Source organism: Oncorhynchus tshawytscha, linkage group LG14, assembly GCF_018296145.1.
Source record: "Oncorhynchus tshawytscha isolate Ot180627B linkage group LG14, Otsh_v2.0, whole genome shotgun sequence".
Lineage (NCBI taxonomy): Eukaryota > Metazoa > Chordata > Actinopteri > Salmoniformes > Salmonidae > Oncorhynchus > Oncorhynchus tshawytscha.
Genome location: NC_056442.1, coordinates 30,073,743 through 30,088,491, shown reverse-complemented (window position 1 = coordinate 30,088,491; position 14,749 = coordinate 30,073,743). Strand labels below are relative to the sequence as shown.

The following is a 14,749-nucleotide window of genomic DNA, read 5'->3' as shown; positions in this document are numbered from 1 at the left end:
CAGCCAGCCTATCAGTTAGTCAGTCAGTCAGCCTATCAGTTAGTCAGTCAGTCAGCCTATCAGTTAATCAGTCAGTCAGCCTATCAGTTAGTCAGTCAGTCAGCCTATCAGTTAGTCAGTCAGTCAGCCTATCAGTTAGTCAGTCAGTCAGCCTATCAGTTAGTCAGTCAGTCAGCCTATCAGTTAGTCAGTCAGTCAGCCTATCAGTTAATCAGTCAGTCAGCCATTCTGAGTGGATGTGCTGATTGGTTCCAGAACTTTCTGAGATGTGCTGATTGGCTCCAGAACATTTTAGGATGTGTTGATTGGCTTCAGGCAGGTACTGGTTCGTACCTGTCTGACAGGTGCAATCGCAGGTCTGACATTAACCACTGCAATTATGGCATTAAAATGTCAAGGAATTAGAAAGTCAGAATGAGAGATAATCATTCCTCTGACTAGGTGTCAGATTAGACTGGCTGATGGCGGCTGCTGTTACATGCGTCCGGGCCACCTGGGCCGTGGTTGGCTAAGACAGGCGTCCGGGCCGTGGTTGGCTGAGGGCACAGTGACAGGTCTACTGGGCGCGCTGCTGGAACAGGAGTCCTACTGCAGCCTTGATGTCGATCCTGACAGCCTTCTCATATGGAAAACATGACAGCAGCCCCCTGATACAGACCCTGCTGTGTCACTCAGACACAAACAGACAAATTATTCATCAGTGAGGCTGTTCTCCTGCAGACAGCCAATCACACAGCCTCCAGTTAGAAGGCCCGTTATTGCCTATTGAAGGGACAAACAACATGGGGGGATGTGTGCTAGCCCAATGAAGGTGTCCTTGTGATGACAGAAGCTTTGAAGCTGCTTTCATTACTGCAGTCACCTAGCCATAGTAGCAGCTCTGGCATGCTGGTGTTTAAATAGTTGACCTCGACTAGAAGAAGATCCCTTGATAAGCTATACATAACTTAAAAGACACAGATTCCTGGTGATGGTAGCTGTGGTTGTGACAACATTGTTAGAGACAAGCCGGTGTAGTTTCTACATACGGTAGTTCACATGTCATTCCCAGAGACCCTTCAGGCTAACTTCTGTCTGTGGTGAAAGGGTTTACCTACAGCCAGTCCACACGGGCTCATCTCAAAGTCACTTACATTGTTCCAATGACAATGGGGAATGTTAACTTCATAAACGGGTTAACTTCATAACCTCACAAGGTTTTAATAGTGTATGAAAGGATGGAATTCAAAACATGTCTTTTGGCTTTGTGCGGGTAGTGCCTTGGTTAAAGTTTGTGCGTCAATGTTTCTTATGGATCCGTTAGAATGTAATTATATGATCATTAAGAACTACAGTCATCACACAACTCTGATCTCAACTACGCAGAAAAACACAATCTATTAGTATGACCCATCCGTGTTGATTTGGTGTGTGGAGCATTCATTCTATGTGGGTGAAATGTGATGCATACCTGATGAACAGGAGTTCATTAGTTCCTACTTCCCAGGTACAATGAGTCAGTACAATACCACGCATTATACCTGTCTGTCTGTTGTCCATCCCCCTGCCCACCCGCCCATCCGTCCGCCCCCCTAGGCCAGGTGATAGCTGCTGATACACCTGTGTGTTCATCCAGGCAGGTTGCTTGATGCTGCGAGCTACATCAGCAGATAGTTACGCAATAAGTGCCACTTATCAGCCAAAAGACAAGCAGGGCCTTAAAGCAGGCGGTCCGTAAATGAATGAACTGCCTGTTAAGTCTTCTAGATGGCTGTTGAGATACAGGTGACGTTCTGACACACCGACCGCAGAGAGGATTAGCGCTATTGGCATGTTGTTGTGATGGTCGGGAGAAAACATGCACTTCAGATAACCTTCAATCACTATGCTCTCTGTCTCTCTGCTCTCTGTCTCTCTGTCTCTCTCTCTCGCTCTCTGCTCCCTGTCTCTCTCTCTCTCTCTCTCTCTGTCTCTCTCTCTGCTCCCTGTCTCTCTCTCTCTCTGTCTCTCTCTCTGCTCTCTGTCTCTCTGTCTCTCTGTCTCTGTCTCTGTCTCTCTCTCTGCTCCCTGTCTCTCTGTCTCTGTCTCTCTCTCTGCTCCCTGTCTCTCTCTCTCTCTGTCTCTCTCTCTGCTCCCTGTCTCTCTCTCTCTCTCTCTCTCAATTCAATTCCATTCAAGGGCTTTATTGGCATGGGAAACGTGTTAACATTGCCAAAGCAAGTGAGGTAGATATAAAGTTAATATATAAAGTGAAATAAACAATAAAAATTAACAGTAAACATCACACATACAGAAGTTTCAAAACAATAAAGACATTACAAATGTCATATTATATATATATATATACAGTGTTTTAACAATGTACAAATGGTAAAGGACACAAGATAAAATAAATAAGCATAGATATGGGTTGTATTTACAATGGTGTGTGTTCTTCACTGGTTGCCATTTTCTCGTGGCAACAGGTCACAAATCTCTCTCTCTCTCTAATCTCTCTCTCTCTCTCTCTCTCTCTCTCTCTGTCTCTCTCTCTCTGCTCCCTGTCTCTCTCTCTGCTCCCTGTCTCTCTCTCTCTGCTCTCTGTCTCTCTCTCTCTGCTCTCTGTCTCTCTCTGCTCCCTGTCTCTCTCTCTGCTCTCTGCTCTCTGTCTCTCTCTCTGCTCTGCTCTCTCTCTGCTCTCTCTTTCTCTCTCTGCTCTCTCTCCCCCTCTCTCTCTCTGCTCTCTCTCTGCTCTCTCTTTCTCTCTCTGCTCTCTCTCCCCCTCTCTCTCTCTGCTCTCTCTCTGCTCTCTCTTCTCTCTCTCTCTCTCTCTCCCCCTCTCTCTCTCTGCTCCCTGTCTCTCTCTCTGCTCTCTGCTCTCTGTCTCTCTCTCTCTCTGCTCTCTCTCCCCCTCTCTCTCTCTGCTCTCTCTCTCTCTGCTCTTTCTCTCTGCTCGCACTCTTTCTTTGCCTATAGAAACATAGCAGTTGTACACAGTCAACTGAGAGCTTCCCATGTCTGGAATACACTGCCATCAGACACACATAACTGCACCACATATCACACTTTCACAAAAGGCTTGAAGACATGGCTAAAGGTCAATCAGATTTGTGAACATGGTCCCTAGCTGTGTGTTGCCGCTCTCCATGTTGTCTGTTGTCTGTAGCTTCTGAGGTGTGGAAACACTTTGTTTCTTTTATGAATTTTGTCTTGCTGCTTTTTGTTCTATGTTTCTCTGTCTGTATGCTACGTCTTGCTTGTCCTATGTTTCTCTGTCTGTATGCTATGTCTTGCTTGTCCTATGTTTCTCTGTCTGTATGCTACGTCTTGCTTGTCCTATGTTTCTCTGTCTGTATGCTACGTCTTGCTTGTCCTATGTTTCTCTGTCTGTATGCTATGTCTTGCTTGTCCTATGTTTCTCTGTCTGTATGCTATGTCTTGCTTGTCCTATGTTTCTCTGTCTGTATGCTACGTCTTGCTTGTCCTATGTTTCTCTGTCTGTATGCTATGTCTTGCTTGTCCTATGTTGCTATGTCTTGCTTGTTCTATGTTGCTATTGTCTATATTGTAATTGTTTTTAATAACCTGCCCAGGGACTGCGGTTGAAAATTAGCCGGCTGGCTAAAACCGTCTCTTTTACTGAAACGTTGATTCATGTGCACTGTCCCTGTAAAAATAAAAATAAACTCAAACTCAAACGTTCTACAGGAGAACCAAAAGAATTCTTCTGTACATTTTTTCTGATGTCTTCCACATGGCCCTCTGGTTCTTTCTGATCTCTGGATCAGATTTCGCTATGTGAATAGACATGGTGACCCTGACCCCAGCCCTCACCTAAAATAGCTATAATGGGACTAGGTTATTACTTGACTGACTGCATAGTAAAGAACCACTGACTGATAATGGTTGCCAAATGTGCTCGCCGCTCGACGACTCATGGGAAACATCCACTGGTGTCCCACAATGTTCAACTGACCAGGGGGCTTCACCTCTCTGGTGCTATGCATGATGGGAAGTGACCTGGGGATTGTGGGTAGATGTTCCTGGCTAAGGATCACCTCCTACCCAGAACATATTGCTCCCACTATGGCATGTGGTTGCCAATAGAAGCTGTAGATACTGAGTGGTGTCTACTGTCTAGTACTGTGTGTGTGTGCATTTGCTCTCTGCCTTTGTTCCAGGCCCAATAACATGGACATGGGGCCTGCTGCAGTCCTAGCATCATGTCAGTCCAGGTTAGCATCAGTGTGGAGGGTCCCGGGATGGGAATGGTTAACTGAAGCATGTTAATAGGGAAAGGGTTGTCTCTTCCATACTAACACTTGGATGACTCTGCAAACTGAGAGGGGAGGAAATGGGGAGAAAGGGGGGAGGACCTAGACGAATTGTCAGTGCAGGCTGAGAGGTGAGGACCTAGACGAATTGTCAGTGCAGACTGAGAGGGGGGGACCTAGACAAATTGTCAGTGCAGGCTGAGAGGGGAGGACCTAGACAAATTGTCAGTGCAGGCTGAGAGGGGAGGACCTAGACTAATTGTCAGTGCAGGCTGAGACGGGAGGACCTAGACGAATTGTCAGTGCAGGCTGAGAGGGGAGGACCTAGACGAATTGTCAGTGCAGGCTGAGACGGGAGGACCTAGATGAATTGTCAGTGCAGGCTGAGAGGGGAGAACCTAGATTAATTGTCAGTGCAGGCTGAGAGGGGAGGACCTAGACGAATTGTCAATGCAGGCTGAGAGGGGAGGACCTAGACGAATTGTCAGTGCAGGCTGAGAGGCGAGGAAATGGGGAGAAAGGGGGGAGGACCTAGACAAATTGTCATTGCACCCCTCTCGTCCCTCTACACCCCTCCTTGGAGGCACGGCTGAGTTAGGATTTGCTTGCATTGTCAACTAACGCATTGACCCATCACTTTGATGATTATTGATAGTGACAGCAGAATCTCTTTTTCTCTCCTCTTCCTCTCTCTCTCATCTCTCTCCTCTCTCTGTCTCCCTCTCTCTCTGTTCATTCTCTCCCCCCTTTCTCTGTCTCTCTGTCGACCCTCTCCCCCTCTCTATCACTGTCCCTCCCCTGCTCTCCCCCTCTCTATCGCTGTCTCTCCCCTGCTCACCCCTCTCTATCGCTCTCTCCCCTTCTCTCCCCCTCTCTATCGCTGTCTCTCTCCCCTCTCTATCGCTGTCTCTCCCCTTCTCTCCCCCTCTATATCGCTGTCTCTCTCCTGCTCTCCCCCTCTCTCTCCCCTCTATCACTGCCCCCCCCATCTCTCCCTCTCTATCGCTCTCTCTCTCTATCCTCCCGCTCTCCTCAGGCGATGGAGCAGCAGATTCTGATTGTTGGACAGACTCCGTCTCAGTTGCTCATCGAGCCTCATCCTCCTCGCAGCTCAGCCATGCACCTGGTGAGACACACAGCATGCTGGGAAAATTGTTTCCACGGCGTCTCTGTCTATCTGAGTGCTTGCGTGTGTGTCCATGAAAGTGTGTCTCTGCATTCATGTGTGTGTTTGTATGTTGTGTTTTTGGTGTGTGTGGTAATCCCATCTCTCCATGGTGAGCGAGAGAAGATGTTGTCAGTAGGTTTCTCTATGCTCTCTTTTCTACCATGTTCTTCGCTCCTTGCACCCACTCCACATTTCAACTTTCATGTATGTCTGTATTCATGCAGGCTGCAAGAACCAGGCCTAAAAAGTAGAAATGTGCAATGAAAGCATCAGGAGTCAACACAGACAATACATTTACATTTTACAAGCAGTTTCATCATTAAATATCAAAACCATAACAATACCAACGCCTTACTCAGAACCAGAAAATAACTGCTACCAACAGATTTCCCATTGAATGAGCAGTTGGTGTCTGTTGTGTAGAGCAGAGGAAAGTGTGTCCCCTACTGGCCCAGTTCTCCCACAGCAGCCAGCTGCTGTCTGAGGTCTTGTTGGTTAACTCCTTTTTGCTATCCCCATACAGTCAACTAAACTGAGGGCCACGTTTTCGTAGTGCCAAAGAATTGTGCAAAGTGCAAAAATGATCTAAATGATTTAGCACTAGGAAAATGTTGCCCTGACCGTGTTTGCAAGTGAAGATACATGCACATGGATGGACAACCCTTGTCCCTGATGTTTCATGTACTAACCATCTGACATAACAGCTCCATCTGATGTTTCTAACCCCTGTCTGTCTTTCTGTGTGTCTGCCTGTATGCCTATGTGTACAGTATGGCTCTTCTCCCTTCTTCCTCCTCTCCCCCTCTTCCTCCCCCCTCCTCCCTTCTCCTCCCTTCTCCTCCCTGCCATTCACTTTCTCCTCCTTCCTGTCCTCCTCCTCCCTCCTGTCCTCCTCCTCTGTCATTCTCCTCTTCCTCCTCCTCCTCCCCCTCTTCCTCCTCCCTTCCCTCCCATTCCCCCTCCTCCCCCGTACCCTCCTCTTCCTCCTCCTCCCCTCCCCTCCTCTTCCCTCCTTTCCTCTTCCCTCTCCTCCTCCCTCCTGTCCTCCTCCCTACCCTCTCCCCACCTCCCTTTCCTCCTCTCCTCTCCTCCCTCCTCCACCATGTACATGCAGCTCCTCCGTGTCTGAACCCTGTTTTACCTCCACACTAATTACCTCTCTCCATTCTGTCCCCTTCTCTCTCATCCTCCTCCATCCTGCCATCCTCCACCCTCCACACTCCTTGTCTTCTTCTCTCTTCTACTCAATAGTGTTTCCTTCCCCAGAGTCCTCTGATGTTTAAGGACCAGATGCAGCAGGATGTGATCATGGTGTTGAAGTTCCCCTCCAACTCCCCGGTGACACACGTAGCAGCCAACACCCTGCCACACCTCTCTGTCCCTGCCGCTGTCACCGTCACCTGTAGCCGACTGTTCGCTGTCAACCGCTGGCACAACACCGTCGGTGAGTGGACTACACGCACACAGACGCCAGAAAACACAGGCCAGAACACACATACATACACACACACACACACTCACAGGCCAGAACACATATGCTCTTGTAAAACTAATTGCGTGTTCCACCACATGTGCTACCTACCACAGCAGTGGCCCTGTAAAACCCCTCCATACCAACCAGGGAAAGTATATGCACTACAGCTGTTCAGGTCTGTAGCAGCCTGGGTCTGTAGCACAGCCTGGTCTGTAGCACAGCCTGGGTCTGGAGCACAGCCTGGGCCTGGGTCTGTAGCAAAGCCTGGGTCTGTAGCACAGCACAGCCTGGGTCTGGAGCACAGCACAGCCTGGGTCTGTAGCAGAGCACAGCCTGGGTCTGGAGCACAGCCTGGGTCTGGAGCACACAGCACAGCCTGGGTCTGGAGCACAGCCTGGGTCTGGGTCTGGAGCACAGCACAGCCTGGGTCTGCACAGCACAGCCTGGGCACAGCCTGGGTCTGGAGCACAGCCTGGGTCTGGAGCACAGCCTGGGTCTGTAGCAGCCTGGGTCTGGACAAACCAGAGTTAGCCAGCACCATCTCCACAGTCATTCATGGTTGCGTCCCTAATTGTACCTGATTTCCTACATAGTCCACTTCATCTGACCAGTGCCTTACCACTGCATCATATCACCCACTCTGCTACACCCCTTGGTCAGGTGAAGAGAGCCTGAGTGTTTCCACATATTGGTCCTCAGGCATGTGTGAACAACATTACCCACCAACACTCCAAGGAACACACACACGCAGGCGCACAAACACATACACATATACGCACGCACAAACGCAAACACACACACACACACATACACACTTCTCAGAAACCAAACTCACCTTAGGGTCAAGGGTCACTGCAAAGCTTACTGGGAAATTAGGCTGCGACTGCACCACATTCTCCTCACACTTCCACATCTGTCACTGGAGCACACACTCATCACACACACACACCGAGTTGAGTACCTGAGTGGAGCCTTACATTCTGTCGTTAATGACCACAGCTGCAGCTCCAATGTTTTTCTGTTGGAGAGAAGAAAAGTGTTCTGGGTTCCAACAATAATGAGCAGAATAATAAGGGCTTCATATTCCCAGCATACTGCTGTGTTTCTGCCCTCCAGTCTCTCTCCAGGGGATCATAGCTCTACTCAGCCTGACAGTCAGGAACTGAAATCAATAAGCTTCATGGAAACCTTCATGAACCAACCTCTAACCATGGAGCAGTTGCTCAGGGGGGTGTGTGTGTATGTGTGTGTGTGTGTGTGTGTGTGTGTGTGTGTGTGTGTGTGTGTGTGTGTGTGTGTGTGTGTGTGTGTGTGTGTGTGTGTGTGTACATGCATGCGTGATATATACGTGTGTGTGTGTGTTTCCAGGTTTGAGAGGAGCGCCAGGTTACTCCCTGGAACAGGCCCACCACCTGCCCATAGAGATGGACCCTCTGATTGGTGAGTGTAACCCTGAGGCCAGGCCAGACCATTGTACTGAATTCTAACTAAAGTTATCCTTCTGTGTGTGTGTGTGAAGCCAACAACACCGGGAATAACAAGCGTCAGATCACAGACCTGGTTGATCAGAGCATCCAGATCAATACACACTGCTTCGTGGTTACCGCCGACAACCGCTACATCCTGGTCTGTGGCTTCTGGGACAAGAGCTTCAGAGTCTACTCTACTGAGACAGGTAATACTAACTACCATGGCACTACTATAGTACCACCATAATACTACTGTGCCTACACACATAGGTTTATATAATAATACTGTCTCTGTGCTGCAGGTAAGCTGACCCAGATAGTGTTTGGCCACTGGGACGTGGTGACGTGTCTGGCCAGGTCAGAGAGCTACATCGGGGGAGACTGCTACATCGTGTCAGGGTCCAGAGATGCTACTCTGCTACTGTGGTACTGGAGCGGACGACACCACATCATAGGAGACAACCCCAACAACAGTAAGTCAGAACACAAACCCGAACGATGCTGGGCCAATTGTGCGCCGCCCTATGGGACTCCCAATCAAGGCCGATTGTGATACAGCCTGGAATTGAACCAGAGGCTGTAGTGACACCTCTAATACTGCGATGCAGTGCCTTAGACCGTTGCGCCACTCGGGAGCCCCCTGTGTAAAGAGAAGAAGCTCTTCATATCAGCTCAAACGAATTACACCACCTCATAGTGGAGCTGGGGTTTATAAAGGTAGATTATTATATTAAAAGTAACATTCTTTGATCAGCTGTGAAACTCCTGGTTTCCATTGTGGTATTGAATAATGGACAGAGATTAGGAGCGGGGCTGGTGCCAGAACCAATCAGTTGGACATTTGTTTTCTATATGCAGGTCCGTTTCCTTTTCTTCAGATGTTGTTAATGTGTGTTATGACAAAGACCATTGGTAGCTCGTGAGTTTCAAGTTGGTTGAAGCTTTTTTTTTAAATTTTATTTCACCTTTATTTAACCAGGTAGGCCAGTTGAGAACAAGTTCTCATTTGCAACTGCGACCTGGCCAAGATAAAGCATAGCAGTGTGAGCAGACAACACAGAGTTACACATGGAATAAACAATTAACAAGTCAATAACACAGTAGAAAACAAAGGGGGGAGTCTATATACAATGTGTGCAAAAGGCATGAGGAGGTAGGCGAATAATTACAATTTTGCAGATTAACACTGGAGTGATAAATGATCAGATGGTCATGTACAGGTAGAGATATTGGTGTGCAAAAGAGCAAGTAAATAAATAAAAACAGTATGGGGATGAGGTAGGTGAAAATGGGTGGGCTATTTACCAATAGACTATGTACAGCAGCAGCGATCGGTTAGCTGCTCAGATAGCTGATGTTTGAAGTTGGTGAGGGAGATAAAAGTCTCCAACTTCAGCGATTTTTGCAATTCGTTCCAGTCACAGGCAGCAGAGTACTGGAACGAAAGGCGGCCAAATGAGGTGTTGGCTTTAGGGATGATCAGTGAGATACACCTGCTGGAGCGCGTGCTACGGATGGGTGTTGCCATCGTGACCAGTGAACTGAGATAAGGCGGAGCTTTACCTAGCATGGACTTGTAGATGACCTGGAGCCAGTGGGTCTGGCGACGAATATGTAACGAGGGCCAGCCGACCAGAGCATACAGGTCGCAGTGGTGGGTGGTATAAGGTGCTTTAGTGACAAAACGGATGGCACTGTGATAGACTGCATCCAGTTTGCTGAGTAGAGTGTTGGAAGCCATTTTGTAGATGACATCGCCGAAGTCGAGGATCGGCAGGATAGTTTTCAGTTTTACTAGGGTAGAAAGACTCTTGATTTGCGGTGTTTGAGTCTAGCCAGACACCTAGGTACTTATAGATGTCCACATATTCAAGGTCGGAACCATCCGGTGGTGATGCTAGTCGGGCATGCGGGTGCAGGCAGCGATCGGTTGAAAAGCATGCATTTGGTTTTACTAGCGTTTAAGAGCAGTTGGAGGCCACGGAAGGAGTGTTGTATGGCATTGAAGCTTGTTTGGAGGTTAGATAGCACAGTGTCCAATGACGGGCCGAAAGTATATAGAATGGTGTCGTCTGCGTAGAGGTGGATCAGGGACTCATCCTACTATTTCTCTACCTATCTGCGTGCCAGTTATTTTATTTTGATATGCACATTTTCGTGGAACACTTTCACTTTAATAATAACGTTTTCGTTTCTGAAAATCATTTTCATTTGGTTAATCATAAAAGTCTGAATGAAAATAATAAAAATGTAAAAATGCAACTAATGCAAGAGCACCAGTCTCTGTCATATGGACACACCATACACCGTGATCCATTGGCGGCTAAAGAAATTAGAGCAGCAGTAGGCCAATAACTTCCATCATCAACTAAGTCAAATGGAAACGGCTGAAGCTGACAAATAAAAACAGTAGAAAATATCCTGATGAAAATGTTGTTTTTTTTCAATCGCTTTAATCTTTATACTCTGACTGTCCGCCTCCCTTTCTATCTGTCTCGACTTGAGATAGTTAAGTGCAACATTGTGTCAACTCAGTAGGTTACGTGCTCAGGCGTTCTCCCCCTCAAAGTTATCAGGACAGAGAAACCACACATGCTCATTGTTCACATGGAGGAGTCCAAACAAAACACAATGAAAAAATTGGTAAAATTCCCATTGGTTATTTAATAAACCAAAACTTGTTTCTCACAAGTGTAGCAGGTTGTGAACTCTGCCAACAACGTTTCCACTCTGAGAATGAGAACGATAAATACTGTAATACATGCATTAACAGAAATGTATGTAACCAAATGACAGGGATTAATAGAAGATTTACTAGGCCTACTGGTTACATATGCATTAAGAATTGATTAAATTGATTAAAACAAACAATTCACACAATGAACAATGTGCAAGAATTGACAGGAGACAGCTGAGCACATTCTGGAGAGTTGAGTGCATGCATTCTGGAGAGAGAGACGCCCATGCATTCTGGAGAGAGAGACGCCCATGCATTCTGGAGAGAGAGACGCCCATGCATTCTGGAGAGAGACGCCCATGCATTCTGGAGAGAGACGCCCATGCATTCTGGAGAGAGACGCCCATGCATTCTGGAGAGAGAGACGCGCATGCATTCTGGAGAGAGACGCCCGTGCATTCTGGGAGAGACGCCCGTGCATTCTGGAGAGAGACGCCCGTGCATTCTGGAGAGAGACGCCCATGCATTCTGGAGAGAGACGCCCATGCATTCTGGAGAGAGACGCCCATGCATTCTGGAGAGAGACGCCCATGCATTCTGGAGAGAGACGCCCATGCATTCTGGCGAGAGAGACACCCATGCATTCTGGAGAGAGAGACGCCCATGCATTCTGGAGAGAGACGCCCATGCATTCTGGAGAGAGACGCCCATGCATTCTGGAGAGAGAGACACCCATGCATTCTGGAGAGAAAGACGCCCATGCATTCTGGAGAGAGACGCCCATGCATTCTGGAGAGAGACGCCCATGCATTCTGGAGAGAGACACCCGTGCATTCTGGAGAGAGAGACGCGCATGCATTCTGGAGAGAGACGCCCGTGCATTCTGGAGAGAGACGCCCGTGCATTCTGGAGAGAGAGACGCCCATGCATTCTGGAGAGAGACGCGCATGCATTCTGGGAGAGACGCCCATGCATTCTGGAGAGAGAGACGCCCATGCATTCTGGAGAGAGACGCCCATGCATTCTGGAGAGAGACGCCCATGCATTCTGGAGAGAGACGCCCATGCATTCTGGGAGAGAGACACCCATGCATTCTGGAGAGAGACGCCCATGCATTCTGGAGAGACGCCCATGCATTCTGGAGAGAGACGCCCATGCATTCTGGAGAAAGAGACACTCATGCATTCTGGAGAGAAAGACGCCCATGCATTCTGGAGAGAGACGCCCATGCATTCTGGAGAGAGACGCCCATGCATTCTGGAGAGAGACGCCCATACATTCTGGAGAGAGAGACACCCATGCATTCTGGAGAGAGAGACACCCATGCATTCTGGAGAGAAAGACGCCCATGCATTCTGGAGAGAGACGCCCATGCATTCTGGAGAGAGACGCCCATGCATTCTGGAGAGAGAGACACCCATGCATTCTGGAGAGAAAGACGCCCATGCATTCTGGAGAGAGACACCCATGCATTCTGGAGAGAGACGCCCATGCATTCTGGAGAGAGAGACACCCATGCATTCTGGAGAGAGAGACGCCCATGCATTCTGGAGAGAGAGACACCCATGCATTCTGGAGAGAGACGCCCATGCATTCTGGAGAGAGAGACACCCATGCATTCTGGAGAGAGAGACACCCATGCATTCTGGAGAGAGAGACACCCATGCATTCTGGAGAGAGACGCCCATGCATTCTGAGAGAGAGACACCCATGCATTCTGGAGAGAGAGACACCCATGCATTCTGGAGAGAGAGACACCCATGCATTCTGGAGAGAGACACCCATGCATTCTGGAGAGAGACGCCCATGCATTCTGAGAGAAAGACGCCCATGCATTCTGGAGAGAGACGCCCATGCATTCTGGAGAGAGACGCCCATGCATTCTGGAGAGAGAGACACCCATGCATTCTGGAGAGAGACGCCCATGCATTCTGGAGAGAGAGACACCCATGCATTCTGGAGAGAGACGCCCATGCATTCTGGAGAGAGAGACACCCATGCATTCTGGAGAGAGAGACACCCATGCATTCTGGAGAGAGAGACACCCATGCATTCTGGAGAGAGACGCCCATGCATTCTGGAGAGAGAGACACCCATGCATTCTGGAGAGAGAGACACCCATGCATTCTGGAGAGAGAGACACCCATGCATTCTGGAGAGAGAGACACCCATGCATTCTGGAGAGAGACGCCCATGCATTCTGGAGAGAGACGCCCATGCATTCTGGAGAAGACGCCCATGCATTCTGGAGAGAGACACCCATGCATTCTGGAGAGAGAGACACCCATGCATTCTGGAGAGAGAGACACCCATGCATTCTGGAGAGAGACGCCCATGCATTCTGGAGAGAGAGACACCCATGCATTCTGGAGAGAGACACCCATGCATTCTGAGAGAGAGAGACACCCATGCATTCTGGGAGAGAGACACCCATGCATTCTGGAGAGAGAGACGCCCATGCATTCTGGAGAGAGAGACGCCCATGCATTCTGGAGAGAGAGACACCCATGCATTCTGGAGAGAGAGACACCCATGCATTCTGGAGAGAGACGCCCATGCATTCTGGAGAGAGAGACACCCATGCATTCTGGAGAGAGAGACACCCATGCATTCTGGAGAGAGACACCCATGCATTCTGGAGAGAGAGACACCCATGCATTCTGGAGAGAAAGACGCCCATGCATTCTGGAGAGAGACGCCCATGCATTCTGGAGAGAGACGCCCATGCATTCTGGAGAGAGAGACGCCCATGCATTCTGGAGAGAGAGACGCCCATGCATTCTGGCGAGAGAGACACCCATGCATTCTGGAGAGAGAGACGCCCATGCATTCTGGAGAGAGAGACGCCCATGCATTCTGGAGAGACGCCCATGCATTCTGGAGAGAGAGACGCCCATGCATTCTGGAGAGAAAGACGCCCATGCATTCTGGAGAGAGACGCCCATGCATTCTGGAGAGAGACGCCCATGCATTCTGGAGAGAGACGCCCATGCATTCTGGAGAGAGAGACGCCCATGCATTCTGGGAGAGAGACGCCCATGCATTCTGGAGAGAGACGCCCGTGCATTCTGGAGAGAGATGCCCGTGCATTCTGGAGAGAGACACCCGTGCATTCTGGAGAGAGAGACGCGCATGCATTCTGGAGAGAGACGCCCGTGCATTCTGGAGAGAGACGCCCGTGCATTCTGGAGAGAGAGACGCCCATGCATTCTGGAGAGAGAGACGCGCATGCATTCTGGAGAGAGACGCCCATGCATTCTGGAGAGAGACGCCCATGCATTCTGGAGAGACGCCCATGCATTCTGGAGAGAGACACCCATGCATTCTGAGAGAGACGCCCATGCATTCTGGCGAGAGAGACACCCATGCATTCTGGAGAGAGAGACGCCCATGCATTCTGGAGAGAGAGACGCCCATGCATTCTGGAGAGAGACGCCCATGCATTCTGGAGAAAGAGACACTCATGCATTCTGGAGAGAAAGACGCCCATGCATTCTGGAGAGAGACGCCCATGCATTCTGGAGAGAGACGCCCATGCATTCTGGAGAGAGAGACACCCATGCATTCTGGAGAGAGACACCCATGCATTCTGGAGAGAAAGACGCCCATGCATTCTGGAGAGAGACGCCCATGCATTCTGGAGAGAGACGCCCATGCATTCTGGAGAGAGAGACACCCATGCATTCTGGAGAGAGAGACGCCCATGCATTCTGGAGAGAGAGACACCCA

General features: G+C 49.2%; 1 protein-coding gene across 1 annotated transcript in view; it reads left to right on the top strand.

The window, feature by feature from the left end:
* The window catches only part of LOC112267393 (neurobeachin-like), a 338,648-nt gene that overhangs the window by 305,709 nt on the left and 18,190 nt on the right, over positions 1–14,749 (top strand). The window contains 5 exon segments of the mRNA XM_042297331.1: positions 5,269–5,358; positions 6,652–6,844; positions 8,243–8,314; positions 8,394–8,549; positions 8,646–8,816. Of these exon segments, the coding sequence (XP_042153265.1) occupies positions 5,269–5,358; positions 6,652–6,844; positions 8,243–8,314; positions 8,394–8,549; positions 8,646–8,816 (682 nt within the window).